This window comes from Polyodon spathula, chromosome 25 (assembly GCF_017654505.1).
Source record: "Polyodon spathula isolate WHYD16114869_AA chromosome 25, ASM1765450v1, whole genome shotgun sequence".
NCBI classification, from domain to species: Eukaryota; Metazoa; Chordata; class Actinopteri; order Acipenseriformes; family Polyodontidae; genus Polyodon; species Polyodon spathula.
In genome coordinates this window covers 1,458,719-1,486,693 of record NC_054558.1, presented here as the reverse complement: position 1 = coordinate 1,486,693, position 27,975 = coordinate 1,458,719, and the positions used below count along the sequence as shown (strand labels likewise).

Here is a 27,975-nt window from a genome sequence, read left to right as displayed (position 1 = left end):
TAGGAGGCAACCGGAACTAGGAGCATCTTAATACAGGGGGTATAAATGCACTCAGAGTGACTACATACATCAGAAATAACAAAATCTATTTCAGTGCTAACATCCTCTACGGAATTACCAGTGTCAATGAACCCGTTTCAAATAATTAGTGACTACCTGGCACACAAACGCCGGGGGAATGGAAAATAAACTTCCACTGATTCCGAGGAACGCCTGTGTGTCACACGGAGCCGAGCAAGCATTTCAACAGCAGAGGCATGCCGAGAAACGGCCTCCAGCTGCCTGGAGCGTTTACACCTTTAAACATTGGCAGGGTGGTGTGAAGAAACAGTGGGGCTGGGGTCAGGGGTCACCCGGTCCAGGGGTGATCCAGGGCCAGGTCCTCCACCACTGGGTGAAACAGCCTGCCTTCTTAAAACACAACATGTCATGACTTTAGAATCTCAAACGGACACATTTTGAGCCTCTACTGGAATACTCAGTGTTTAAAAGGGGGGGGGGGGGGGGGGGTCTGTACAGTATCATAAGTAAACGAGTTATATCTACACTGCAATGCTGCAGTTGTGCAGTGTACGTTTTGATATTAGTATTTAATATAGTTAGGAAGGATGTAATGCTGAAAAGCAGGCTTCGTTGACAGTCCAGTTTGCCTTGTTTATACAGACACAGGCTCTTCTTTCTAGAAAGGAAGTAAACCCAAGGTTACAAATGTTTGTTATATTGATAATGAATGACCCGGGACACGCCACTGTTTTGTGGGACTCATGAACATGATACGGGGGGCTGTGCAAAACATGCGCGTTTGTGATGTACTCAAGTGCGCTAAAAAGACAAAACAATTTAGGTAACCTCCCTCAAAAAAAAAAAAAATCCTTTCCTTAACAAGAAAAAAAAATGAACAGCTCAACTGGTAAACAACCCAGTGAAATCCCCGCAGTGTTTCGATGTTTACCTGCGCTTACCTGTACGCACGCTATGATCTCACCCGACCGCCCATTCCTGCGCTGATTGGGCGACGCGCTCGATTACACCGTCTTGACATTGGCTGGTTATAAAATCTTCTCTGGGGGGTATTGATTGACTAACCCTTGAGAAAACCAGGAATACCCGCCTTACCTGAGTGCTGGACATTCGGGTTGGAGAAACACATTAACGCAAGCAGAGGGATTGCAAAGAAAAAGACAAGGTAATTCTCAAACTGAGTCAAAGCAGATAGTTAGGGTTGTACCTACCGCACTGTAACCTAATCTTATATTACAGGGTGAGGTTTGGCGCACAACACTAGAACGCATTTCATTATTAACCGTACTGTACAGCACGCAGTGGCCGATGGGCTGTATTTAAAAACGGTAACGAAGACGCACAATTACGCGTTTCTGTTTCTTCGTGTATATCTGTAAAAACCGAATCCGCTGTAGCATCACTACCCATTGTGCCCATTCTGTTTATACTAGCAGTGTTCAGCGCAGGGGGTTTAAATGCAATTTATGTTCGTTGTGCGTAAAATATTGTTTGTGAATTCTACTTCATTATTAATAAAGCTTTTTTTTATTCAAAAAGTAAAAAAAATAAAAAGTTGGATGCATCGCGTAAATCGATCGGCTGCTTCCCTGTGTGGTGTGTGTTTAATAATTAGCGGAAGTATGGTGAGCTTCAGAAACCGAGAGCGACGCTCATAGTGCTGCGTGTCTGTAGTTTCAGCTTTGTTATTCGGTGGGGGATGCGGCAGTGAATCCGATCGGTTCAGCGCCACTGCGGGCAGGCTGCGCGCTGCGGGGAGCTTCGGGACAAAGCGTCTCCAACGCCGAGGATTGAAAGAGCAGGCACGAACGCGCGCCTGTGCAATTCCAACTTTTGCGTTTGGTTTCGGAAAGCTGTCCTCGGGATACGGCCGGGTCGCTTCTGTGGCTGCGGGTCTCGTTTTGCTCAATGGCTGTTGCTTTGTTCTAGCACGGATTCTATCAGGAATCAACAGGCTGCCTGTATTGATTTTCCGAAGATAAGGCTTGAGCGATCTCACCGCTTACAGTGGGGGCTGAGACAAGATGGCAGCTGTCAATGGGTGGTTTCAGTTTCATAAGTTCATAAAAGCGCGATGCATGCAGTTGTCGTTTATACTGTCCATAAAGGAAAATGAGATGCTGTGCGGTGTGAGGAGTCACTGAAGCAGTATTAAATATAACCTGTATTAAGAGTTTGAGTTCCTGCATTGTGTATCGGTACTAAAAATATTTATTTTTGCTTTCTGAGCAACTGAGGCATTCATAAGTCAGTCAAGTCATTTCTGTTAGGCATTTAAAAAACTTGCAAAAAGTAGTGACAGATGCAAACTAGTTTCGAAGGTGGAGATGGCTTCTATAAAGCAAAGACACCCCAGTACTGTGTTTGCCCTGACCCTGTGTGTGTGTCTTGCAGGATCCCCAGCATGGAGCCGGCAGTGGAGACCCTGCAGGGAGCCCCTCCCTTGGACCCCCGATTGCTGTCTCTGGGGCGCAAGGACGCAGAGAGGGTGCTGGAGCTGTATGTGAGGCGCAGTCTGAGTCTGAACGATGGACCAGGACGAGACAGGAAGCCCAGGGGGAGAGGAGGAGACCGCAGGGGTGCAAAGAACGTGAAGGGCGAAGTGCGAAGGTCAATCAGCGAACTGGACCATTTGGGGCCTAGCAGTGAGGTTGGCAAGGAGGTAAAGGTCCCGGTTGAACCAAAGCTTTCTGAGAGCCCAACCCGCTCTGTCACTCCCCTGGGGAGCTCGACGGAGAAGCCCAAGAAAGCTTCCAAGAAGGGGAAGAAGTCTGTCCTGAAGGGCCTGTTCAGCTTCTTCTGGAAGAAGAGCAGCGAGGAGAAAGAGGACCAGGAGCCAACCTCGGAGGAGAAGCCAGCCTCGGGATCCACAGAGAGCCAGGGAGCCCCTGCCGGCTGTCTGCCTGTGACCCGGCAGTTCTCGGAGGACCACTACAGCCCCACCACCCCCCGGCCGGCCAAGCCGCTCAAACGGAAGAGCACCCTGCGGAAGTCCTTCTCCTTCAAGAGCAGAGGCACGGACGCCCCAAAGAAACCCACTTTCCTGGCTCTTCGTGGCAATGTGCATAAGCAAGAAGGTGAGTGTTTGAACAGAATGTCGGTCTGGCACTAGAACGCTCTGTAGATTGATCCAAGCATTCATCTCGTAAGGATTTGCAAAAGGTAACATCACTGTAGGTAGACCAGGATTAGGGCTACACTCTGGCGTAAAAGTTTTGCAAGCATCCCAAGAACCTACCGCTGTCTCAGTAATACATTGTCACAACATGCGTTGCACGACCAGCACAATTGAAAAAGCACAAACATAAATTAGTTTTTACAGGAGGAGCCTGTAGGTTGGTTGAGCATTAAAGATGGGCTCTGATCCCTGATTGCCCCTCCCCCCAGCTCCCGAGACGCAGCCTCAGTACTCGTACTACGAGCAGGTGTCTGTGGAGATGGAGCGCATCGTGAAGGCACAGGAGCCGGTCCTGGAAGAGGTGTCACAATCTGCTGCTCCTCCTGCAGCTGACCTGGACACTGACGGGACGATATCTGCTGGTGGTGAGTGGAAGTGTTTTCAAGTGCATGGCTATAAAGACAGGTGGCAAACACACGCCTCACAGCAAAGGAAGGCACCACAAGTGTTGGGGACTTGATCAGAAGCTGCACGTATTGCTTTTTTAATGATCCGGGGTGGGGGGGTGTTTATCAACCACATCGCTATCCTAGGATTACCTGGAAGAAGTGCTCAGTCCCATGATTTGCTTGGACCTCAGCACTGCATTGTGAATGTTTTCGAAACAGCAGACCAGACTTGTCTGGGCTTGTTGAATACACTGTATTATTATATTTGAATGGTAACTATGGGAGCTGTAAACACAAGCAGTATTGAGTTATAAAAACCTGACACGTGCTAGGAGGTCTTCACTCTTCACGAAGGAGGGGCAGGCTTTGTGATTTGCTGTGAAGAGTGATCCTGAAAGAATATTTCCCTTTCTTTTCAGATCAGCTTCGGATTGATCAGATTGTCTCTTTGCTGCAGAGGGAAGGAGACATTATAGATGAAAAGGTAGGCACAGTATTTCAACAGAGCTTTTATCACGTCACTTGTTGTGATCACTGAGCTAAATTTTTAGCTTTACAATCTTGCCTTGCTAAACAAATACAGGTTCTGTTAACACTGTTTTTGGAAAGTGAGCCAATCGGAAGTGCCCAGAGCACCGGGGGGCGGGTTCGAGAGACAGGGTGCTATGTGGAAAATAAAGAAGTGAAAGACAGATAGCTGATAAATACATTTCAGATGACTGTATAAGAAATATCAGCGGCTCCCGTTCATTACAGATAATTGATTGTTTGGGTGCGAGAGCACTGCAGCCCTGCTTATTGATTGCTCTTCTGTTAACCCCTTGTTTGCCGCTCCGCAGCTGAAGGAGAGCACGGATCTGAACTCCTTCTTCCAGAGCATGACCTACAGCTCCTTCCAGCAGCTGGCTGACCGCTACGTGGAGACCTCAGAGGTCAGGGGTCAGCAGCCGCAGGTGAGCCCCCCCGAGCTGGTCAAGTTTGCCTTCACGCTGGACATCACTGCCAAGGTGGCGGGCATCTGTAACCACACAGTGAACCGCATCATGGGCTTCGGGAACAAGTACCTGCAGGACCGCTTCACCCAGTTCAGCAATGGCCAGCCACTGGTAAGAGGGCTTCATCATTCATCCACTGCTGTTGAGCCTGGACTGTGTGTGACATGGGCCTGGCGGGCGAAGGGCTTCACCAAGTCAGCGCAAGTGCGTTTGCTGCAGTTTAGCCAGTGTTTAAGTCACTCTGGTTTTGTGTGTGCTTTGTAATGTTTCATTTCACTCTGTGCACTTTTCTTACTCCTGAACACACAGGTAATGTTTAAGAGTATGAAAGTAATTCAAGTACATCTCACTATCCACGCTAGAAACCTGAAATAAACTGGACCGCTCTACTGTAGCTGTCAAGTATAATGGAAGCCAAGGGCAGATCGGCTTGAGGCAGAATCACTGAGGTCCTTTAAGACCCAACTTGACAAAGTTGTGAGATCAAGCCGCTACTGGGAATCGGACCAGTGTAGATGGGCCGAATGGCCTCCTCTTGTTCGATAATTCTTCTGTTCTTAGGATCTAAATTAATATTTAATAAAACACACAATATAACATTTGTTTTTTGTTTTAATCCCACCAGAACCTCATTGACTACCCTATTGAAAGTCCGGACTGAACAAACCCACACAGCGCTACCCAGCCACGGACAACACTTCATCAACAAGCTCTTGTAAGGTTTCTACAACAACAGAGTGTGTGCTCACCAGGGCAATGGGAGCAGCCCAGAAAACCCTTCTCTTTTAATGGAGGGAACTTCACTACTGAACACCAGCCAAGCTTTTAAACCCCTGACAAGGTGGCTGGTTCATGACTTTTAACCCCCACCAAGATGGCTGACTCTTGACTTTTTTAAAAGGTGGCTTAATGGATCGTTCTGGTTGGCCTCCACTGAAACTACGGAGAGAAATAAAACAAAATGTTTCAATGTTAACTTTTGCGGACGCTTGTGGATCACATCTCCGCGTGCCAAGCACGTGTTCTGGGCCTGTGAAACCAGCCTCTCTTCAAGTATACCACGAGGAAGTCATGCTTGAGTGATTTCACATTGCACAGCGCTGCTTCAGGCTCTGACACAGGTCTCTGTGCAGCCAGGAATCTGAAATAATGCACATGCACTTTCTTTTCAAGTCTGTGCCCTGAATTAGGGCTTGGTAATCTATGCTTAAAAAATGATTTAAACATTTTTTCATGTTAAAAGTAGATTTAGCTTATTTGTATAATAATAATAATGGTGTACATTTTAAACTAAGAGTTAAAATTAAGCTGCAGTAATGTGTTGTAGTTCCACCTCATTCCACTAGATGTCGCAGTTTGACTGATGATTGAGAAAGGAAGAAAATAAACTGTTCTATATTCTGCTGGCTACAGGCTATGGAAATGGAATATTGCTTCCCTTTTTAATGTTGCAGGTTCAGGTATAAATTAAAGGGTAAAGCAGGCATGTCCCTTTCCAGCCCTCCTTGCAGTATATACAGGTGTACTGTAGTTGTGTTTGTGACCCCTAGTGGCAGGAAAAGCTAACTGCACATTGTGTTTAATGGTCATAAGAATTTCTACATATGTAATGAGGGCATAAGCCTTTATCAGTGAATTCTGATGTTTTTCCAATGCATGGATTCCTGATGGATTTCTTGAAAAAGTATGCGAATCAAGACTTTAGAAAAGTCGGCTGAACCATGAAACCTTTTTCCAAAACCAAGAATACTCACGCCTGCTGTGTCACGCATGATGTCATGTGCACGGGCTGTGTTGACAGTATTCACACCTGCTGTGTCACACATGATGTCACCTGCACAGGCTGTGTTGACAGTCCAGTTTGCCCCAGTGATGCCGCTGTTGAGAGAGGACAGTTCAAGCCATGCCCAGCATCCCTCGGTGTGTCTTCTCATCCCTCCACCTCCTCATCTTGAGCACTGCTGGAAATTAAAGCACAAAATAACAGACGTCAAGAAAAAAGGGCTGATTACAAACTGCAATGATGTTAATGCTGAATGTATGCAATCAACTGTGAACTCTTTCAAACAAATAATAATGCAATGTGAATTGTGTGTGCTGGCATACACCAGTCCTGTAACGTGTACAACCTGATAATTAAAGTAAATTATGATTTTTTTGGTAAACCTGTGTGGTTTAATTGTTTTATTTTGTATATATAACCTCAGTGCTCTTTATATCTCTATGTAATGAACTCTTATAGTGCTGCAGAGTGCAGCGTGACTCTGCGATGCTACACTCTCTATATCTCTATGAACCCTTATAGTGAGGCAGAGAGCAGCGTGACTCTGCCTTATAGTGAGGCAGAGAGCAGCGTGACTCTGATGCTACACTCTCTATATCTCTATGAACCCTTATAGTGAGGCAGAGAGCAGCGTGACTCTGCGATGCTACACTCTCTATATCTCTATGAACCCTTATAGTGCAGCAGAGAGCAGCGTGACTCTGCGATGCTACACTCTCTATATCTCTATGAACCCTTATAGTGCTGCAGAGAGCAGCGTGACTCTGATGCTACACTCTCTATATCTCTATGAACCCTTATAGTGCTGCAGAGAGCAGCGTGACTCTGCGATGCTACACTCTCTATATCTCTATGAACCCTTATAGTGCTGCAGAGAGCAGCGTGACTGCGATGCTACACTCTCTATATCTCTATGAACCCTTATAGTGAGGCAGAGAGCAGCGTGACTGTGATGTTACTGCTTTCCACCTCGATACTGATGTGATTCTGGTCTCAATGTGCATATTTTATAAATCTGCCACACAGATAACAAAAGCAGTGACGTTTCCAGAATGAGCGCAGGACAGACTCTGCGCAGTGGAAGCTATACCCACAGCACAGGGCTTGTTAATAAATCATGTTAATAAATCTAACGTTCAATAAACATTTCTGCAGGGTTAAGCTTCAAAGGCAATGGCCAGTGATCAGAATGTATAGCATGCTAGTGAAGCTGTCATTGCATGACCTCACTGAAACTGTTCTGAATCTTAAACTTGATGCTTTATAGGGCTCATTCACAAGGGATAGGTTTGCAATAACGCAGTGTGTAGAACCGAAGCAACATCTTTCATATAGAATATGTATTTTATATAACGTGTAATGAAATGGTACACAAACATTCCTTATTCAAATATTTATTGTTTTTTAGTGTCAAAGATTAATATTCAAATGCATATGTAGTGGGATCTATAATTCATATTCATTGATATTTCTCTTCATAGCAAAGTGTAGTTTTAGACTCCACTTTCCTCCTGCATGTGAATAAGAGCTTACACGTCCCGTCAGGAGAGATGCGCTGGAATTGCACGCTGCTGTTTCAAATCAACTTCGATTCCTTAAACTGGGCTCTGAACTACATCTTTACAAACTCCTCCACAAGCAAGCAAAAACAAACACATTTCTTCTATAAAAACAGATTGGTGTTACCCAAACGAGAAGTATTTCAGAGAGATATCTACATCTATATATATATATATAATCTAATTATATCTAATCTAATTAAACTACGATTCCTACTATGTGAGTAAGTGCAGTTCAGTTGAACATGTTCAGTGTACTACTTGCATGCTGGCCTGTTTTTAGTGCCCTGAACGGGACAGCTTCCACAGATCCAGCTGCCCTGTGATGAACGGTTCTGTGCAGAGCGGTCTCAGATCTGTGGGAGCTCCTCACAGTTCTCCTCAGAGGTTCCCGGCTCTGGACTCCAGTGGATACTGGACCTCTTGCGGGTCTGTGAGATGCAGAGCTGCCCTGGCAGGGTCTCCCTGGCATCCCCCTCACAGTTCTCTGGTTCTGGACTCCAGTGGATACTGGACCTCTTGCTGGTCTGTGAGATGCAGAGCTGCCCTGGCAGGGTCTCCCTGGCGTCCCCCTCACAGTTCTCTGGTTCTGGACTCCAGTGGATACTGGACCTCTTGCTGGTCTGTGAGATGCAGAGCTGCCCTGGCAGGGTCTCCCTGGCGTCCCCCTCACAGTTCTCTGGTTCTGGACTCCAGTGGATACTGGACCTCTTGCGGGTCTGTGAGATGCAGAGCTGCTCTGGTAGGGTCTCCTCAGTGGAGTCCTCCACCTCCTCCACATCCAGGAAGGTGATCTCAGGCAGGGAGTTAGCCCTGAACCCCAGAGGAAGGACTCCTCCCCAGGGCAGGGAGCTTCCCCGGTTCAGGGCTGGCCTACCGGGCTTCTGTTCCACCCCTAGCTGCAGGTCCAGCTTGAATTCAAAGGCCATGACGTCGCTGGAAGCCCCCTGGAGATCCAGGGCCTGCAGGTCCACGGAGGAGGAGCCCGAGAGGTGCAGGCGCAGGGTGGAGCGGCGGCGCAGGGCGGAATGCTCTCGTGTTCCCTGTCAGTGCTGTGTGGATCTCAGCAGAGTCCTCCTCGAAGGTGGGGGAGAGGAGGGAGAGCACCGGGGACAGGGAAAGGCAACTAACCAGGCTGCAAAACACACCACACAAAACAGTCAGCGAGTGGCTAATACAACATCAGAGTGATCTCTCAGGTGAATGCTCTCGTGATCCCTGTCAGTGCTGTGTGTAATATTAGACGAACGCTCTCGTGATCCCTGTCAGTGCTGTGTGTAATATTAGATGAATGCTCTCGTGATCCCTGTCAGTGCTGTGTGTAATATTAGATGAATGCTCTCGTGATCCCTGTCAGTGCTGTGTGTAATATTAGATGAATGCTCTCGTGATCCCTGTCAGTGCTGTGTGTAATATTAGATGAATGCTCTCGTGATCCCTGTCAGTGCTGTGTGTAATATTAGATGAATGCTCTCGTGATCCCTGTCAGTGCTGTGTGTAATATTAGATGAATGCTCTCGTGATCCCTGTCAGTGCTGTGTGTAATATTAGATGAATGCTCTCGTGATCCCTGTCAGTGCTGTGTGTAATATTAGATGAATGCTCTCGTGATCCCTGTCAGTGCTGTGTGTAATATTAGATGAACGCTCTCGTGATCCCTGTCAGTGCTGTGTGTAATATTAGATGAACGCTCTCGTGATCCCTGTCAGTGCTGTGTGTAATATTAGATGAATGCTCTCGTGATCCCTGTCAGTGCTGTGTGTAATATTAGGTGAATGCTCTCGTGATCCCTGTCAGTGCTGTGTGTAATATTAGATGAATGCTCTCGTGATCCCTGTCAGTGCTGTGTGTAATATTAGATGAATGCTCTCGTGATCCCTGTCAGTGCTGTGTGTAATATTAGATGAACGCTCTCGTGATCCCTGTCAGTGCTGTGTGTAATATTAGATGAATGCTCTCGTGATCCCTGTCAGTGTCGTGTGTAATATTAGGTGAATGCTCTCGTGATCCCTGTCAGTGCTGTGTGTAATATTAGGTGAATGCTCTCGTGATCCCTGTCAGTGTTGTGTGTAATATTAGATGAATGCTCTCGTGATCCCTGTCAGTGCTGTGTGTAATATTAGGTGAATGCTCTCGTGATCCCTGTCAGTGCTGTGTGTAATATTAGATGAATGCTCTCGTGATCCCTGTCAGTGCTGTGTGTAATATTAGACGAACGCTCTCGTGATCCCTGTCAGTGCTGTGTGTAATATTAGGTGAATGCTCTCGTAAGGGTGCTGCTGCTGTGTTTCATGCTGTTACCTTTGTGAATAGCTGCTGTTGGACAGTCAGTGTTGTGTGTAATATGGATGAATGCTCTCGTAAGGATCCCTGAAGACGTTTCTCATGAAGTGTGTGAAATGCTTCATTTCCTGCCAGAAGCAGAACATCTCCTCAGGTAAAGCCACCAGCCAGCGCAGCACCCTAACAACAACAACAGCAACAACAACACACACGTATCAAAGGCTTCTCAACACAAAATAGTGTTGCTCGCAGATGAAGGACAGAAGGGGCCAGTGATGAGATCTGGAGAACTCTGAGTGTGGCTTAGTGGTATAACAACAGTGTGGCTTAGTGGTATGAACAACATACTGGGAGGCAGTGTGGACTTACTGGTTGAGAGGACCACTGCAGATACTGGGAGGGCTGGTTCAATCTGAGAGGACACACTGCAGATACGAGAGTGGACAGGGCTGGTTCAATCTGAGAGGACACACTGCAGATACGAGAGTGGACAGGGCTGGTTCAATCTGAGAGGACACACTGCAGATACGAGAGTGGACAGGGCTGGTTCAATCTGAGAGGACACACTGCAGATACGAGAGTGGACAGGGCTGGTTCAATCTGAGAGGACACACTGCAGATACGAGAGTGGAGAGGGCTGGTTCAATCTGAGAGGACACATTGCAGGTTGGCAGCCAGCCTCCAGGAATGTGTTATGATGCTATTCCTAGAAGCACAGGCTATTTAAAGACTGCTGAGGGAGGTGGCTGTTTCACACACTGTGGGTTCACTGGACATGAGTATTGATGAAGCTTCCCAGAGTTTCTCAATGTTTAACATGCCTTTGTGAAGGGAGAGCGTGTTTGAAAACAAACAGCTGAGGCACTTAGAGGCTTCTGATGCCACGGTAACGACAGTCTCTTCTATTTAAAATGAATGAATATGTTTGTGATGCGCGCACACACACACACACGGCATGCACAGTGTTTTTAGGATGCAGTTTCTATTCTATAGAATGTGAATCCGTCTCCGAGAGGAGTTCAGAGGATCCCGATCCCTACCTCTGGCTCAGGGAGTAGGTGATGAAGACAGGAAGTGTGTAGGGAAGCAGGATGTATGAAGCCAGGCGCGCAGGAAGGAAGCTGCTCATAGATCCCAGCAGCCCCAGCTTCCCCACTATGTTGCACAGCAAAGCTGAAAGAGATGAAAGAGAGGGGGGCGGGACAGTAAACATTCACATCACCTTTTAGAGAGCAGCATTCCCAAAGCTGAGGAAGCTCAAATCCACTTGGAAGAACTAACGATCTCCAGTTTAAATATAACAAGCGATTTTAATGACCGAGCCATCTCACATGGTGCACCTGCATAAACAATACCAATGCTTTCTGTGCTGGAAAGCGCTGGCCTTTCAGAAGAACCGCTCTGCCATTCATCTGCCTGCTCCACGGGTTCAACTGTGGGGTTCTACCTGGAGAAAGACTCCCTCCAGTACAGAGCGCAGGACTGGAAGAGCTGGAGGAGCTGCAGTGCAGAAAGCTTACCTCCCTGGACCCAGGCTGGCAGGCTCTGGTAAAGACTCTGTTCCATGGAGCCCAGCGTCCATTCCAGCTCCTCCAATTGATCTGAAGAGTTCTCTGCACACGGGGGCGTGGCGTCACTGTCACCCGCCTCCCCCTGGAGAGAGCTCTGCATGGCCAGGAGGGCTGTGCCACCACTGCAGCGGAGAGAAGCCACGGAGAGGGAGCGGGACTCGGCAGGAGACTGCGGGGCCATCAGATCTAGGGGAGGAAGAAGGGGGGTGTTGAAACTGCAGCTCTGCACGACCTCCATTTACAGCATGTGGGGTCTAATCATGTCACAAGAGTGGCACCCAGGACATGGACCTGCTTCCTCTTTCCTGAGAGAAAGGGCACCCCCTTCAGTCAAGGGCAAGATAGAGACCCAACTGCTCCCTCACCTCCACAGAGCAGCAAAACAAAAACAGTAATACACAGTAATATACACCTTCAAATGCACACAACTGGCTCTATGAATAAATATGCACATGTGTCAAGGTAAGTACATTTTTTGCAACTCTACCCTCTTCCAGTACAAGGTAAGCTTCCATACTTCCCTGGCAAACACTTCATTTGTGGACAGAATTTCTTGTCTTTTACTCCAGTGTTAAAGCTGAAGCTGAACCCACCAGAGCACAGCTTTCACTCAGCTAGCACATGAGCATGGAATTAGAGTTCAACTGAGTAAAAGGACACTTTGTGATCTGTCTTAACACGTCACAGATATGGGAATGATTTGGCATAAGACCTGTAGATTAAACTAACAAGTTTGTGCTAAAATGGGTAAGAGAGAAAGAATGTTTTCCGACCTTCATGTAACACACTGTGACAATAATACTGCACAAGTAAACACATCTGAAAGAAAGATTCATAAGTGCCAAGAATCTGGAATTCAATGACACTATCTGTAGAAAAAATAAGAGGAATACAAAGGAAGGCTGAAAAGATTTTCCTTTACAGCCAGAATATTTCATAGCTAAGAGGAGAACAACAAATAAAACAAAATACTGTTAAACAAAGCAGCGGCCCCTCCTCGTCCCGCACAGCTACACCGTGCACCAATAAAACAAGAGCAGCGCCCCCTCCTCGTCCCGCACAGCTACACCGTGCACCAATAAAACAAGAGCAGCAACCCCTCCTCGTCCCGCACAGCTACACCGTGCACCAATAAAACAAGAGCAGCGCCCCCTCCTCGTCCCGCACAGCTACACCGTGCACCAATAAAACAAGAGCAGCGCCCCCTCCTCGTCCCGCACAGCTACACCGTGCACCAATAAAACAAGAGCAGCAACCCCTCCTCGTCCCGCACAGCTACACCGTGCACCAATAAAACAAGAGCAGCGCCCCCTCCTCGTCCCGCACAGCTACACCGTGCACCAATAAAACAAGAGCAGCGACCCCTCCTCGTCCCGCACAGCTACACCGTGCACCAATAAAACAAGAGCAGCGCCCCCTCCTCGTCCCGCACAGCTACACCGTGCACCAATAAAACAAGAGCAGCCCCCCCTCCTCGTCCCGCACAGCTACACCGTGCACCAATAAAACAAGAGCAGCGCCCCCTCCTCGTCCCGCACAGCTACACCGTGCACCAATAAAACAAGAGCAGCGCCCCCTCCTCGTCCCGCACAGCTACACCGTGCACCAATAAAACAAGAGCAAACCCCTCCTCGTCCCGCACAGCTACACCGTGCACCAATAAAACAAGATTTTTTCCTGTTTATCTCACAATCCTAGATTGAACTGTAGCACTGAAGACTTCACTTACCTGCATTGAATGTGCACCAATAAAACAAGAGCAGCGCCCCCTCCTCGTCCCGCACAGCTACACCGTGCACCAATAAAACAAGAGCAGCGCCCCCTCCTCGCCCCGCACAGCTACACCGTGCACCAATAAAACAAGAGCAGCGCCCCCTCCTCGTCCCGCACAGCTACACCGTGCACCAATAAAACAAGAGCAGCAACCCCTCCTCGTCCCGCACAGCTACACCGTGCACCAATAAAACAAGAGCAGCAACCCCTCCTCGTCCCGCACAGCTACACCGTGCACCAATAAAACAAGAGCAGCAACCCCTCCTCGTCCCGCACAGCTACACCGTGCACCAATAAAACAAGAGCAGCGCCCCCTCCTCGTCCCGCACAGCTACACCGTGCACCAATAAAACAAGAGCAGCAACCCCTCCTCGTCCCGCACAGCTACACTGTATACTAATAAATCAATATTTACCAACACACTTTTGGTTTTGTTTTAACACATAAAAGCTTCAGATAATCGCTTTAAAAACATTGTATATTTTTTCCTGTTCACATCTCACAATCCTAGATTGACACTGTAGCACTGCTACCGGCAGGCTTCACTTACCTGCATCCGTTACTGAATGCGTGAGGGGCAAGCCCCTGCTAACATGCAATAAGGGCTGGGAAACCCTGGCCTGTGCGAAGCTGTATTAACGCAGAGGCGGAGCTTACTGCTTTTTCACCCCAAGCTGCACTAATTAAAAACCTTGCTGTTTCCACTCTCCCTGACTGCAAATTGAAAGGGTAACAAAAGGACGTGGGTTGTTCAGAACTAATTTGCACTAGTGTCAGGCCTCCGAATTAAATGCGTCCGAAGCATCTAAATTACACATACATCATGATTGCCTATTGCTTTCTATATCCCCTGATTCCTATTTGCACAATTGAAATGCTGTCACCACCCATGCAGGCGGGTATATAAAGCATACCCATGCCAAGCTTGGAGGTGTTCCAGTACTGTTTGCACTCCTTCTTGCTGTTTAAGAAGGCACTTACTAGTTCACCCATTATTTTGCAAAAGTGAGTTTTTTCAGTGAGCGTGTCCCGGCTATTATTAGCGTTGACTGCTCATCGCTACTGAGGTAACCTCCTGTTCGCGGTGAACATCGTGTATCAGTGATAGTGACTGTAAACCTTACCGTCCCAGGCCCAGGCTTATTGTGGTTTAATTGGACCTAAATTATCTAAACGGTGGCACTCGCACACGTCTCGTGAATACACAGCCAATTTTCCTCCAGCAGTGTCATTGAACCTACCCCGCCAATTCGAACACTCCTTATGAACGCATAGACGTAGATAAACGTCAGAACTGTCCCGACGGGACCCTATGCCATGGTGAGGACACACTTCTGTGTTTCCCCTCCCTTGGACCCCGTATGCTAGTCCAGCTTGGCACTCATTGCTATTTCCACTCCCCCTTGCTGTTTCCACCCCCCCTTGAAATTACCACAAACAGCTTGCTATTTGCACCCCCCCTTGCTGTTTCCACCCCCCCTTGCTAAAAATAAAAGATTGACCTTGCTGAGTTCCACCCCCCCTTTATTTCCAACCCCCCCTTGCTATTCAAATGCTCCCCCCCTTAAATTACTCTCCCTTGTGACTCTCCCTTGGAATGCTGTTTCCACTCCCCCTTGCACCCCCCCTTGATTTCCACTCCCCCTTGCTGTTTCCACTCTCCCTTGCTGTTTCCACTCCCCCTTGCTGTTTCCACCACCCCCTTGCTGCAAATTTAAACTCCCCCTTGCTATTTCCACTCCCCCTTGCTATTTCCACTCCCCCTTGCTGTTTCCACTCCCCCTTGCTGTTTCCACTCCCCCTTGCTATTTCCACCCCCCCTTGCTGTTTCCACTCCCCCTTAATTTCCACTCTCCCTTGCTATTTCCACTCCCCCTTGCTATTTCCACTCCCCCTTGCTAACTCCCCCTTGCTATTTCCACTCCACCCCCCCTTGCTTTCCATGCTATTTCCACTCCCCCTTCCACGACTTTTTTCCACTCCCCCTTGCTGTTTCCACTCCCCCTTGCTATTTCCACTCCCCCTTGCTGTTTCCACTCCCCCTTGCTATTTCCACTCCCCCTTGCTGTTTCCACTCCCCCTTGCTGTTTCCACTCCCCCTTGCTATTTCCACTCCCCCTTGCTATTTCCACTCCCCCTTGCTGTTTCCACTCTCCCTTGCTGTTTCCACTCCCCCTTGCTATTTCCACTCCCCCTTGCTATTTCCACTCCCCCTTGCTATTTCCACTCCCCCTTGCTATTTCCACCCCCCCTTGCTGTTTCCACCCCCCCTTGCTGTTTCCACTCCCCCTTGCTATTTCCACCCCCCCTTGCTATTTCCACCCCCCCTTGCTATTTCCACTCCCCCTTCTATTTCCAGAGCTATTTCCACCCCCCCTTGCTATTTCCAGCATTTCCACCCCCCCTTGCTATTTCCAGGCTATTTCCACCCCCCCTTGCTATTTCCACTCCCCCCTATTTCCACCCCCTTGCTATTTCCACTCCCCCTTGCTGTTTCCACTCCCCCTTGATTTCCACGCATTTCCACCCCCCCTTGCTATTTCCACCCCCCCTTGCTATTTCCAAACAGCTATTTCCACTCCCCCGTTACTGGAAATTCCAGCGTGAGAGGCAAATCCCCCTTGCAAGCTGTTTCCACTCCCCCTTTACTATTTCCACTCGAAATGCACCCCCCCGGCTGCATTTCCATTCCCCCTGTGCGAAGCTTGTCATTTACGCACGGTATGGAATGATAAAACGCCCCGGGCTTTTCAGAAGTTGTTCAAGGTGCACTAATTAAAGCACAAAGCAGTCTAACTTGCTGTTTCCACTCCCCCTTGCTGTTTCCACTATCCCTTGCTATATCCACTGATTCCTGACTGCAAATTGAAATCCACTCACCCTTGCTGTTTCCACTCCCCCTTGCTATTTAAAGCATACCCATGCCAAGCTCCCTTGCTGTTTCCACTCCCCCTTGCTGTTTCCACTCTCCCTTGCTGTTTCCACTCCCCCTTGCTGTTTCCACTCTCCCTTGCTGTTTCCACTCCTGTTTCCACTCTCCCTTGCTGTTTCCACTCCCCCTGCTCCAGTGCCTGGTTTCCACTCCCCCTTGTTTCATCAGCAGCTGCTACAGGCACCACTCCCCTTGCTGTTTTCCACTGACCCTTTGCTGTTTTCAACCACCCACTTGCTAATTCATGCGCGACCCTTCCCCTTCGTTTCCACTCCCCCTTGCTGTTTCCATGTGGGCTGATTTCCCTCGCTCCTGCTGTTTCCACTCCCCCTTGCTGTTTCCACTCCCCCTTGCTGTTTCCACTCCCCCTTGCTATTTCCACCCCCCCTTGCTATTTCCACCCCCCCTTGCTGTTTCCACCCCCCCTTGCTATTTCCACTCCCCCTTGCTATTTCCACCCCCCCTTGCTATTTCCACCCCCCCTTGCTGTTTCCACTCCCCCTTGCTGTTTCCACTCCCCTTGCTATTTCCACTCCCCCTTGCTATTTCCACCCCCCCTTGCTATTTCCACTCCCCCTTGCTATTTCCACTCCCCCTTGCTATTTCCACCCCCCCTTGCTATTTCCACCCCCCCTTGCTATTTCCACCCCCCCTTGCTATTTCCACCCCCCCTTGCTATTTCCACCCCCCCTTGCTATTTCCACCCCCCCTTGCTATTTCCACTCCCCCTTGCTATTTCCACTCCCCCTTGCTATTTCCACCCCCCCTTGCTATTTCCACTCCCCCTTGCTATTTCCACCCCCCCTTGCTATTTCCACTCCCCCTTGCTATTTCCACTCCCCCTTGCTGTTTCCACTCCCCCTTGCTGTTTCCACTCCCCCTTGCTATTTCCACTCCCCCTTGCTATTTCCACCCCCCCTTGCTATTTCCACTCCCCCTTGCTATTTCCACTCCCCCTTGCTGTTTCCACTCCCCCTTGCTGTTTCCACTCCCCCTTGCTGTTTCCACTCCCCCTTGCTGTTTCCACTCCCCCTTGCTGTTTCCACTCCCCCTTGCTATTTCCACTCCCCCTTGCTATTTCCACTCCCCCTTGCTATTTCCACTCCCCCTTGCTGTTTCCACTCCCCCTTGCTGTTTCCACTCCCCCTTGCTATTTCCACTCCCCCTTGCTGTTTCCACTCCCCCTTGCTGTTTCCACTCTCCCTTGCTGTTTCCACTCCCCCTTGCTATTTCCACTCCCCCTTGCTATTTCCACTCCCCCTTGCTATTTCCACTCCCCCTTGCTATTTCCACTCCCCCTTGCTCCATTTCCACTCCCCCTTGCTATTTCCACTCTCCCTTGCTATTTCCACTCCCCCTTGCTATTTCCACTCCCCCTTGCTGTTTCCACTCTCCCTTGCTGTTTCCACTCCCCCTTGCTGTTTCCACTCCCCCTTGCTGTTTCCACTCCCCCTTGCTATTTCCACTCTCCCTTGCTGTTTCCACTCCCCCTTGCTATTTCCACTCCCCCTTGCTATTTCCACCCCCCCTTGCTATTTCCACTCCCCCTTGCTATTTCCACTCCCCCTTGCTATTTCCACTCCCCCTTGCTATTTCCACTCCCCCTTTGCTATTTCCACTCTCCCTTGCTATTTCCACTCTCCCTTTACTATTTCCACCCCTTACTATTCTATTTCCACTCTCCTTGCTATTCCGTGGTATTTGCACTGAGTGGTTCTGGGTTGTGTTGAGGTATTATCAGTCTCCTCTAACTGCCTGTACCGGTCGTTGACCCGGTTCTGTACCGTTCCCGTGGGAGGGAAGAGTGCGTCGGCCATCCTCGTGCAGTTCTGGACAGTCAGCTGGAAGTTGGCGCCGCTCACTGCCAGGTTGTAGAAGCTGATGGTCGGGTTCTGAGGGCAGATGTCCATCTCTCCAGCGAAAGGGGACACGGTGACCATGAGGCAAGCCTCCTGGCTGGGCTGCATGTTGGTAAAGCCACCGTCAATGTAGCGCTGTCGGGGGGCACGGAACAGTGAAAGCGCATTCATGGGCTGCAAATCCATCCCAAACTGAGAAATGTCAGGGCTGGGTTACACATTGGAAATCTCCTGCGAGAAATCAGCCTATCAGCAGAAAGGGTTTGTCAGAATTCCAAACCCAGGTTCTGTGGTGTTCAGCATTGAAGGTGCATTTCTGAAGTGACAAAAACAACACTTTGCATGTTGAACAGCAGTTTCTGAGCACAGACTTCATTGCTGCGATTTAAAATAAGTTAATTTACCAAGTGTAGGGTTGTCCTACCCCTGTACAGCCCTGGGTATGTTCCCACACATATTTAATGCCTTTGTCAAATATATTGGACAGTGGGCAGCAAAGGGTTAATAAGAGCTCTCTCTCTTCACACAGTTTGAGCAGCCAGTATCACCTGAATGAGTTTGCACTGTAACACTGACGGAGTTTATCAGACGTGGTCAGAATTCTGTAATGTCCTGTCAATGCTGAATCCAGGAGAGCGGGACTAAACAGATCGCAGCTCAGCCTGTAACTGACAAGGCGTCTGCTCCTACACTAGCGCGGCTCAGTGGGCTAAAGGCCATTCGCTGTTAGACCTTGTCTTTGGGTCGAATGTTTCTCGTTTTGCTTCTCTTTATCCAGCCACCAGCACTCCTGTGGTTACAGTAACCCTTCAGACTGAAACGCTCTGTTTTAATAAAGCGCTCCTCCACTCATTCTCCTCGGTGCGGAGAAGCCCTTCGGCAGACTCTCGGGTTTCCTGCCGTGAAAAAGGGCATTTTCTCTGGTCGGCTGCTGACCTTCCGAACGCAGTGAAAGGTGGAAACTCAAAGGGCTTGTCTTTGTGCTGCTGCGCATCCTGTTACTGCAACAGCGAACTAGCTGAGACCCCAGAGCCCTGCACAAGCGTGTTTGCAAACCCCAGCGCCGGAGGCAATTCTGCGACGGCTCTCCTGTGACAGCCGAGATCCCAACTTGTGTATAGTTTAGTGTGTGCATGAATTACCTGTTACCTATTTAAGAGGTTTTGTTAGCGAATCAAAACGCACATTTACAAACAGATGCTATTAATACAATCAGCAGACCAAATGCACTGATAAACTCACCTGGCCTCTGAAACTAGGGGGCACCAGACCACAGTAGACCGGCACAAAACAGCTGCACAGCAGAGCCTGCAGGGGCAGTCGGTTACAATGCATTCACACAAACGCGCATCCCTTCACAGACATTACATTTCTAAGCAGCGGTCTGATGCAAAAGGAAAAAAAAAAACAATTCTTTAAAGTTCAAAAACAGTGTGGACTGTGTAAATCTACCCCTGGTAGTGCATCAATAACCCTTTCAGTGCCTAATTACTTTTACGAGCTGAAGAAGGGCCTCCTTTATTAGCATCCTAATTTTTTTTTGTTACATATATTTCCACACGAGCTCAGACTGGGACCTAGGAGCCCCGTGAGGTTCCAGCGTGATTTCCGTGTGTTAACGTGCGACCAGGACCGAAAGGGTTAAGGGTGAATAACTTTCATAGCGCAGTATATTTGATTTTTTGGAAGTCTCTTATAGGCGAAGGTCCGCGGTGTGTACCTGGACGAGGTCTTCTCTGGACTGAAAGTCGGACACCAGAATGTTTTCACCGTCCGCCAGCCTCGTCATGGAGACGTGAAGCCGGCCCGTGGCCAGCCGGTGCGCGTTCTCCGGCAGGTTCCGCTGCAGGCTGCTCTGGAGGACCTTGGAGAGGCTGAAGGAGGGATGCAAGGGTCCCAGGACGTGTTCCCGCACCTGCAGCGCGGCCGCCACGATCTCATCGCGCAGTCCTTCTGCACCGCGGAGAGGAACGGGGCAATGAAGAGTGAAGTCATGTGTTTAATACGAGCTTAACATGTCTACACGTGTGTGGGTTTTATAATTAAATACAAGCTCATCATATATGCATTATCAATATTTTAAACGTAAGGCCCTTTGTGGTATTATAAAACCATGGTATAAATACCTGAATATAATATATATATATATATATTATATATATATTACACACACACACACACAGATATTATATAATAATAGATATATATATATATATATATATATATATATATATATATATATATATATATAGTATTACTATATATTATACTATTAATATATATATATATGTTATATAACATGACACATATCTTTGTTACATTGTGTATACGTGTGATGTATCATTGCGACTTTTTGGAACACTTGTGCAGCCTCTAACCATTGGCCAATAATAATAATATAATAATAATAATAATAATAATAATAATAATAATAGTTGGATTTATCTTTTTGTTTTCAGGAGTGTCCCAGTGGTCATATCACAGTGGTCATGTAGTAATATAATAATTTTGGAGACTATGTCATTAGAAGACGTGCAGCGGTTTCTTTTAACAGTAAGACTGGGCTGTTAACAGCACACTGTACTTACCCATACTCGCCCCGCAAACAGCAGCGGCAGCAGCCAGCGAGCCGGCAGAAGATCCGTAGACCTTGGGCGCCGCGCGTATGACCTCGGGAGCCAGATCGAGCAGGCACTGGATAGCCCCGAGCTGGTAAACTACCATGAACCCGGACCCGGAGAACGAGATGGAGATTGGGGGAACCCCGGGCTGTACACCGCCGGCTTCAGCAGACATGGTTACAGCGCACCAAAAATACTTGTTGCGTCTTTCAGTACAAATCCTGTTAGGAATGTGGCGCTGGAATTAATCGCGTTGCTTCTCTTACGATACACGTGTTCATGTTTTAAACCGCTGCTTTATAAAGTGTTAAAATAGTTTCGTTATGCTGTGAAATGATTTGTAGTTTTTTTTTTTTGTGTGTGTACGCTTCCCACTTGTTCATATTTATGAATTCATGAATACAGTTCTTGTTGCGCGTTTTACTGCAGCACTGCTGGCTGTATGACGAGTAATATCTTAATATTTCACACAGTACTTGTCGATTAATTAACGCAGCAACAGCGAGTCTTTAAACCTGGCACGCAGCCACCACTGCCCTTCAAAGTGCTGAGCAGGGAACGCCGGGAACTGTAGTCCTTCAACACGTACCGATTTGTAGTTTATCTTTCTGCGTATTTTTTACACAGCCAATATCGACTAAACAGTCATGCTGTTTTTCAAAGGCCTCATTGAAGAATGTGTTTCAATCAGTTTGAACGGGTAAGTCCCCTTTCACAGTCATGCTGTTTTTCAAAGGCCTCATTGAAGAATGTGTTTCAATCAGTTTGAACGGGTAAGGTACCGTGCATGCCAGAACTAACCCATTGATAATACTGCCTGCAAAACGCAGGAGCTGCACCACTGTGGCGCCACTTTAACAAACTCTGCAATTCGTTAGCAAGGACCACTCCTAAAAGCCTTTTTTGTTTAAGGAATGGTACATTTGTCATAACCTAGGTCTCCTCATCAGTAAACCTGCTTGTTTTTATTAGAATTCCTCCAACAAACTCTTGATTCTTAGGCACTGGCTTCCTTGAATTTGATGCATTTGAGGCAAACCTGCAATCAGGCTTTTACAGCACAGAACCCCCCCCCCCCCAAAAAACAATGGAATGCACTTATTTTTTCAATTTTTATTGCATTTCATTTGATTTAGAGAAGGAGAAGCGTTGCTAATCAAAGAGCCCAAAGCCCATGTCTTCATCCGACTCCTCGGATTCCTCCTTCTTCTCTTCCTTCTTCTCTTCCGCTGCAAAGACAAAGAGAAGCGAAGCCCCAGTTAAACACACTGCTGCTGGGAACAGCCCTCAGTAAACAGCGTCCCACTCAAACACTGCATCACAACATGAAGCTTCAGCCAAGTCAAGAAGACAAACATCATGGTTTACAGGCCTGCCCGTCAATAACAACCACTTCGGGCCTCTGATTTCTACTTCTTTTACAAAGTCATTACTGATCTCCGATTGTGACACTGCATTTTGGGTAAGAGAAGGTCATGCTCTTACCAGCAGGAGCAGCTCCAGGAGCAGAAGCAGGAGCACCTCCAGTGGTGTGAGCAGCAGCTATTGCACCACCTGCTGGCACGGAGGCTAACTTTGAGAGACCTGAAAAAGAAATAAAACCCTTTTGTCAACAAGAGATCACTTTATTAGGCTAATTAATATGTAAGAAGCTCACAGTAAGCCTGCACCCAGTTCAGATTAGATTACAAATTCACACGTTTCCGGCACCTGGTCTAAACAACAACCGTTTCTAACCCTGCTGTTCATTCAGGCTCTCTGGAATGCCAATTAAACATTTCACCCGAAAAGACTAGCAGGTATTTCAATGAAAGCGCTCCTGACCGCTCCGAGTCCCTGCTCTCGGTGTGCTGCAAAGCCTTGTGTGTAGTTGAGGCCTGTCTCCGTGCTGCAAAGTAAAACCGGAAGCAACAACCCAGCCCCTCCCTCACCTGAATTCATGACATCGTTGATGTCTTTTCCATTCAGTTCACTGATGACCTGAAAGAGGAGAAGAGGAGATGAGCACGGGGCCCAAGAAGCACACAATCCATTCCTCACTACCTTGTGTGCAACACCTCAGGTAGCGAGAGACATTTCAAATGCCAGCCTGTAGCATTCCGATCCAGCGACAGAACCCTCACCTGGAACACGAGCACGGTGTTCCGCCCCCTCATTCTATCCTGTAGACCGCTGCTTTACTGCATTATCAGGACACGCAATCCGACATTTACAAAGCCCACCTTTCAAACCCCGCGCGGGCGCACAACCTGCCGGGTTGGGCAGTTTGACAGGATGTGCCAAACCCCAGCCGGGTCACTGCAGCTGAACACAGACTCAAACAAAGCACTAATCCCAACCCACAAGCTCACCTTACTGAGACGCTGGTCGTCAGCCTCGATCCCCACGCTGCCAAGAATGCTCTTGATATCCTTGGAGGAGGGGCGGGTGTTGCCACCCAGCACAGCAAGCAGGTAAGCGGCCACGTAACGCATTCTGCAAGGGAGAAGACAAAAAAAATCAGAGCCCCACCTCAAAACAGTACTGATCCTCGGTGTCTTGACTACTGTGCTCCTTCACAGAGCAGCCTGCTCTACACACCACCTTCTTTACATCAGCGTTCACCCGCCTTAACCCTTTATGGTACAAGGGACATACCCCCCAAAAAAAGAAATGGTGCTTTTTTATTATTATTATTATTATTATTGCAATGAGGTGCACAAATCTGGGTTTAAAGCGACTGGTTCCAGCTGGGCATTCAAGCTGCCTTGTGATACTCGAGTGTCTCTCACACCGCTCAATTCCTTGCGCACCTTGCGTGGTTAAAAGCAGCCTGATCAGGACTATGCAGCCCCGACACGACAACAAAACCACCCGCAGCCCCGACAGGACATCCAAACCACCCGCAGCCCCGACAGGACATCCAAACCACCCGCAGCCCCGACAGGACATCCAAACCACCCGCAGCCCCGACAGGACATCCAAACCACCCGCAGCCCCGACAGGGCACGCGTGTTTCTAACCTTGACCAGACGGCACATAATCCATTGCTTGGGGCAGTTTCGGTTATAATTATAGACTGCTGGGACGAAAGGTGTCCACAGTAATAAACGAAACTTGGGATACCGAACACACGTCCAGCGACATTATAAACTTGAGATTGTAAAATAAAAACAAACCGGATCTACAACTGGTTTTCCAAATCACACCGAGAGGCTACAGACTGTACTACAGGCATGACCTATATAATACAAATAAATAAACACAGATCGCAGTAACGTTAACCCGGGAAGAGCCCACCCCCTGCTGTTTGCATTAATCCGAGCGCAATCCTTCCTCCTCGGGAGAGGCAGGAACAGCGCCGGGTGCTTCCCGGGATCTCAGACCGCTCACACTGCACCGCCTCCGGGAGGCACCACGTGTGAACGGGCGCCCTTCAAACCGGGTTTCACTCCTTAACAACAACACGCACAGCCCCGAAACACGCACACAGCGCCTGCCTGCCGCGTTATTTACTGCCTTATTTCACTGGAGGAGGACACGACGCGGGACTCTCCCGATTTTACCCACTTTAAGTCTTTAGAGACACGAAACGCCTGATCCGCTCGGCCTTCTTCCGGGAGAGGAGGGGGCGCGGAGACACGTCACGCGTTAGCTGCTAGCGGCGACACACGCAGCCAACTGCGTCTTCAACAAATTAACGCTTCATTTTCTAAAAGCTCACCCCCGTGGGATGTACTACAGTAAACCAATAAATAATTTGTGCTGTTTTATTATTTTTAATCAAAACCGGGGCGCAGTAAACAGCCACGCATGCGCATTCGGAGGTGTACGGAATGAAACGCCCATTGAAACTCCAAAGGGAGGCGCCATGTCTAGAGTTTCCGTACTCTATTCCTATTGGATCGTGCACGCACAGTACTTTACATCCAGCAGACACGCAGGATCGGTCCGAAGGGGAGCAGGCTGCTTGGGTCCGGCTCATTCGAGCCATTTACCGCGTTCAGATATATTTGAATGTGGATCTGGAAACGTGTGAGCGTGGCTGTCATAGTCTTGCAGTTTCTATTTTTAGACAGCAGGGGGCTGTATTGACCTTATTAAGCGTGGCGACCAAAAAACAGGTGTCTTCTTTATTTCGATTCATGCAAATGATTTAATCTCACTGTTTTGATCGGAGGGTGCGCCAGCAGTATCGTGCGGGCTCTTGGATAAGGTTGTAGCCAACACTGCCCCGTCACGTGGTTCCCGTGGGTCCCTTAGTCTTACTGAAAACACGCACCTTTGTTTAACTACAGCACACTGTCATGTCGTGCTTCAGAAACCAGCCCTTTCATAGACAATGGAACACACTGTGGATAAGTAGCTGCACGTTTTGAGACACTGGGGGATTTTCCAATGCTGCAAACTGCAATGCGGTATGCAGGGCGTGAGCATGCCAGTCGTATTGCATTGCTTTCATGTATTTATATGGGGGTGCAAAGGCAATCAGTAAAGTAAGCAAAGCATTTGTAATAACACCTGCCTGGTGTACTGCTGTACCGTTCGATTCCACTCACACACCGTAGGGGTCTGTACTCCATATGGGTTGGGCAACACAACTCCAGCGACCTGCCCTGAGCAGCGTCTTCTATACCACGTGATGCGGGACTGTGATGAAGAGGCTGCTTGGAGTTGACTCAGACAGGGCTGCATATTTTGGAATTGTTCCTAATTGTTATTGTAATGAGCATTAGGGTGTTTTTATGGTTTGTATGTTTTTGTTTTGTTTTTTTTAAATAATGTTTCATATTTAGAACCTGCAATCAGGGACCCCTCAATGGAACATTACCTAAGCTTCTGTTCAGAACCCTTTGACTTTGCAACAATTATCCTCATTAATACCTTGTGCGTAGGGTCTCGTATTGTATAGGAGAGGTCCTCTCTCGCAGGCTGGGCTGCTCAATCTGTGCAGAATGACGTCTCTCATGCAATGTGTGACACCCTACAGACGCTGCATTAACGGATTACGAACCACACAAGTGAAGACGGTACTCAGGAATAGCTTTAAAACCAAAAAGACTTATTTTTTGTAAAACTTGGAGGAGACACAGCGACTGCCTGTTCCTCGCAAACGCCTCAACCAATCACTGCCTTCTTACGAGCCAAACGCTAGGGAATCCGAGGCACAGCACGGGCCAGGCTAAAAGCAGCGTGTGTGAACAATGCTGGACCCCTGTTAGTAAATGCAGTGAAGGGCGGCTGTATAGATCAGGAACCCCAAGCACACTAAATGAGAAGTCCTCGAGCGAGTGCTGTGTTCTAGTGCTGGAAGTCGTCACAGCTCTGACAGCCCCTCGTCGTCCTCCTGTCTAAAGAAGTAGGTGAAGAGCGCGCTCAGAAAGTGGTAGATCCTCCTCCAGCTGCACACGAACCACACCTTGTAAACGATTTCCACGGCAACCACCAGCAGGAAGAGCGCCACCAGGACCAGAAAGAGCCGGTCCACGCGGTGCAGAATCCTCTCCTTCAGGGTGCGCTGAAGTAGTGGGCGAAATGCAGGAGCGCCTCTTCGTCTTCATTAGCCCCTTCCTCTGCCTCCCGCGCCCCCTCCCTCTCTGCAGCCCCCGCACTGTCTCCTGCCATAGCTCCTTCTTTGTGTGTTGTTCAGTTCTTAGCAGCCCTTTCTCAGTTTCTCCTGGCTTTATGTTCTCCTTGATTGTGAACGCTGAGAGAAAATATATAAAACAGACCGGCAAGCAGGCAGGGCTAAATTTGAAGGCAGCGTTGAAAGACTGGCCCAACGTTTTTCCTTCTTCACCTGGCGAATATCAGCAGACAGACTTTGTTAGTCGCCTCCCCCAGCAGAGTGAAATGAGAGTGGAGACGGTGACTGTGACTGTGTAGACTTTCTGAAAAACACTCCAAGAGAGGGCACAGAGGACCGGGTAGACTTTCTGAAAAACACCCCAAGCATCCAGAGGTCATTCCCAGCTCCTATCTTTGCCCTTGAGGTCTGTTATAAGTTGTGCTGCTTTTGTACCAGTATTGGAAACTATGCAAACAGAAATGTAAAAGACAGCTCCAGAGTGGTTCGCTGGTAAGATGTTTACCAAGTCTATCTAAAATGGGTGTTTTTGTTGCCCTTGACTGCTGCTGTTTCCAGTTTGGGACTGGGGCTGTGAAGTGGGTTTGGATTTGGTTCGGTAAAGCAGAAGTTCTTTAAAATGGATCAGTTATAACCATGATGTGAACCCCCTCCTATTCAGCTGCAAAATCAACCACAATAACACAAAGAACAAGACGACACCAGCTTCTCAGCTGACATCAAGAGACACACAGTGTAGCCTTGAGGCAACAAGAACAAAAAGCTGCATGCATGACTCCTGGCATTTGCACAGACCACGCATTTCACATGATGCAATCCCACTGTCTGAAACAGCGAGCACACCGAGGGTTAACGCAAGGGCCGTCGTGTGACCGGGCAGTGCAGAGTACAGGCTTGTGTCACTGGAGACATGCGAGAGGATCACAGCCTCTCTGGAAAACCAGACGGTTTTCAAAGGGCTCTGCTTTACAGGATCGCTCACCTTGAAGCATGCTGGGCGACGCACTGGGATCATTCAATATCGTAGGGTCGCTGTATCTCTAGGACGTGCTTTTCAAAACATATTGAATTCACTGCTTATCTAATCAACTATCGGTGTCTCGTGTGTCATCTGGGAGAAGCAGCGATCCAAGAGTATGAAGTCTGAGCGCCTGCCCCACTCTCTTCTGTGCCTGGGCTTGAGCCCAAGAGGATGGCTGACAAAGGGCTGCTTTATCAGAGCCGCAGTGCTGGTGGGTGTGGGATTATCAATCTGCTGACAGAGGAAATCCCCAGGCAGGCAGGTGATCCTATTGGCTACGAGAAGGATAAGGAACTGGGAGACCACAAGGCGGAACCACGTGCCGGCTCTGCACTCACGGCATGATTTTTAGGGTCTTTTTTTTTTTGTTCTAGTTGCAACATGTGCCCCATTTGAAAAAAAAGGAAGCTGAAGGATATTTTCC

General features: G+C 48.4%; 3 protein-coding genes across 4 annotated transcripts; 1 reads left to right on the top strand and 2 right to left on the bottom strand.

Annotated features, from left to right (window-relative positions):
• Positions 1-1,038: 1,038 nt before the first annotated feature.
• On the top strand, positions 1,039-6,735 carry LOC121300344 (apoptosis facilitator Bcl-2-like protein 14). Of its 2 annotated transcripts, XM_041228906.1 has the most exons (6): positions 1,039-1,186; positions 2,416-3,098; positions 3,409-3,564; positions 4,008-4,072; positions 4,428-4,694; positions 5,209-6,735. In XM_041228906.1, exons 2-6 carry the CDS (start codon positions 2,426-2,428, stop codon positions 5,242-5,244), a joined length of 1,197 nt encoding a protein of 398 aa, XP_041084840.1. In that variant the 5' UTR covers positions 1,039-1,186; positions 2,416-2,425; the 3' UTR covers positions 5,245-6,735. The 2 variants fall into 2 exon arrangements, with proteins under 2 accessions (XP_041084840.1, XP_041084839.1); XM_041228905.1 differs by lacking the exon at positions 1,039-1,186 and having other exon boundaries at positions 1,255-3,098.
• An 11,374-nt stretch (positions 6,736-18,109) lies between these two features.
• On the bottom strand, positions 18,110-21,508 carry LOC121299738 (omega-hydroxyceramide transacylase-like). Its single transcript, XM_041227729.1, has 4 exons — positions 20,932-21,508; positions 20,064-20,296; positions 19,586-19,651; positions 18,110-18,478 (listed from the first exon to the last, which is right to left on the bottom strand). The coding sequence occupies exons 1-4, from the start codon at positions 21,137-21,139 to the stop codon at positions 18,149-18,151; spliced, it is 837 nt and encodes a 278-aa protein (XP_041083663.1). The 5' UTR covers positions 21,140-21,508; the 3' UTR covers positions 18,110-18,148.
• A 554-nt stretch (positions 21,509-22,062) lies between these two features.
• Positions 22,063-24,619, bottom strand: LOC121299749 (60S acidic ribosomal protein P2-like). Its single transcript, XM_041227751.1, has 5 exons — positions 24,514-24,619; positions 23,316-23,439; positions 22,896-22,944; positions 22,450-22,548; positions 22,063-22,193 (listed from the first exon to the last, which is right to left on the bottom strand). Exons 2-5 carry the CDS (start codon positions 23,436-23,438, stop codon positions 22,117-22,119), a joined length of 348 nt encoding a protein of 115 aa, XP_041083685.1. The 5' UTR covers position 23,439; positions 24,514-24,619; the 3' UTR covers positions 22,063-22,116.
• Positions 24,620-27,975: the final 3,356 nt, after the last annotated feature.

What these genes read in the sequence shown, in the direction of transcription:
- LOC121299738 (XM_041227729.1), bottom strand. Translation starts at nt 21,139, where the DNA reads ATGTCTGCTGAAGCCGGCGGTGTACAGCCCGGGGTTCCCCCAATCTCC. An exon ending in CCAGAGAAGACCTCGTCCAG is followed by an intron (nt 19,652 to 20,063) that starts GTACACACCGCG and finishes CTGCCCCTGCAG; the next exon opens with GCTCTGCTGTGCAGCTGTTT. An exon ending in CCCCTAGTTTCAGAGGCCAG is followed by an intron (nt 18,479 to 19,585) that starts GTGAGTTTATCA and finishes GCCCCCCGACAG; the next exon opens with CGCTACATTGACGGTGGCTT.
- LOC121299749 (XM_041227751.1), bottom strand. Translation starts at nt 23,438, where the DNA reads ATGCGTTACGTGGCCGCTTACCTGCTTGCTGTGCTGGGTGGCAACACC. An exon ending in ACGACCAGCGTCTCAGTAAG is followed by an intron (nt 22,945 to 23,315) that starts GTGAGCTTGTGG and finishes CTCCTCTTTCAG; the next exon opens with GTCATCAGTGAACTGAATGG. An exon ending in CAACGATGTCATGAATTCAG is followed by an intron (nt 22,549 to 22,895) that starts GTGAGGGAGGGG and finishes TTTCTTTTTCAG; the next exon opens with GTCTCTCAAAGTTAGCCTCC.
- LOC121300344 (XM_041228905.1), top strand. Translation starts at nt 2,324, where the DNA reads ATGCAAACTAGTTTCGAAGGTGGAGATGGCTTCTATAAAGCAAAGACA. An exon ending in CAATGTGCATAAGCAAGAAG is followed by an intron (nt 3,099 to 3,408) that starts GTGAGTGTTTGA and finishes CCCTCCCCCCAG; the next exon opens with CTCCCGAGACGCAGCCTCAG. An exon ending in CGGGACGATATCTGCTGGTG is followed by an intron (nt 3,565 to 4,007) that starts GTGAGTGGAAGT and finishes CTTTCTTTTCAG; the next exon opens with ATCAGCTTCGGATTGATCAG.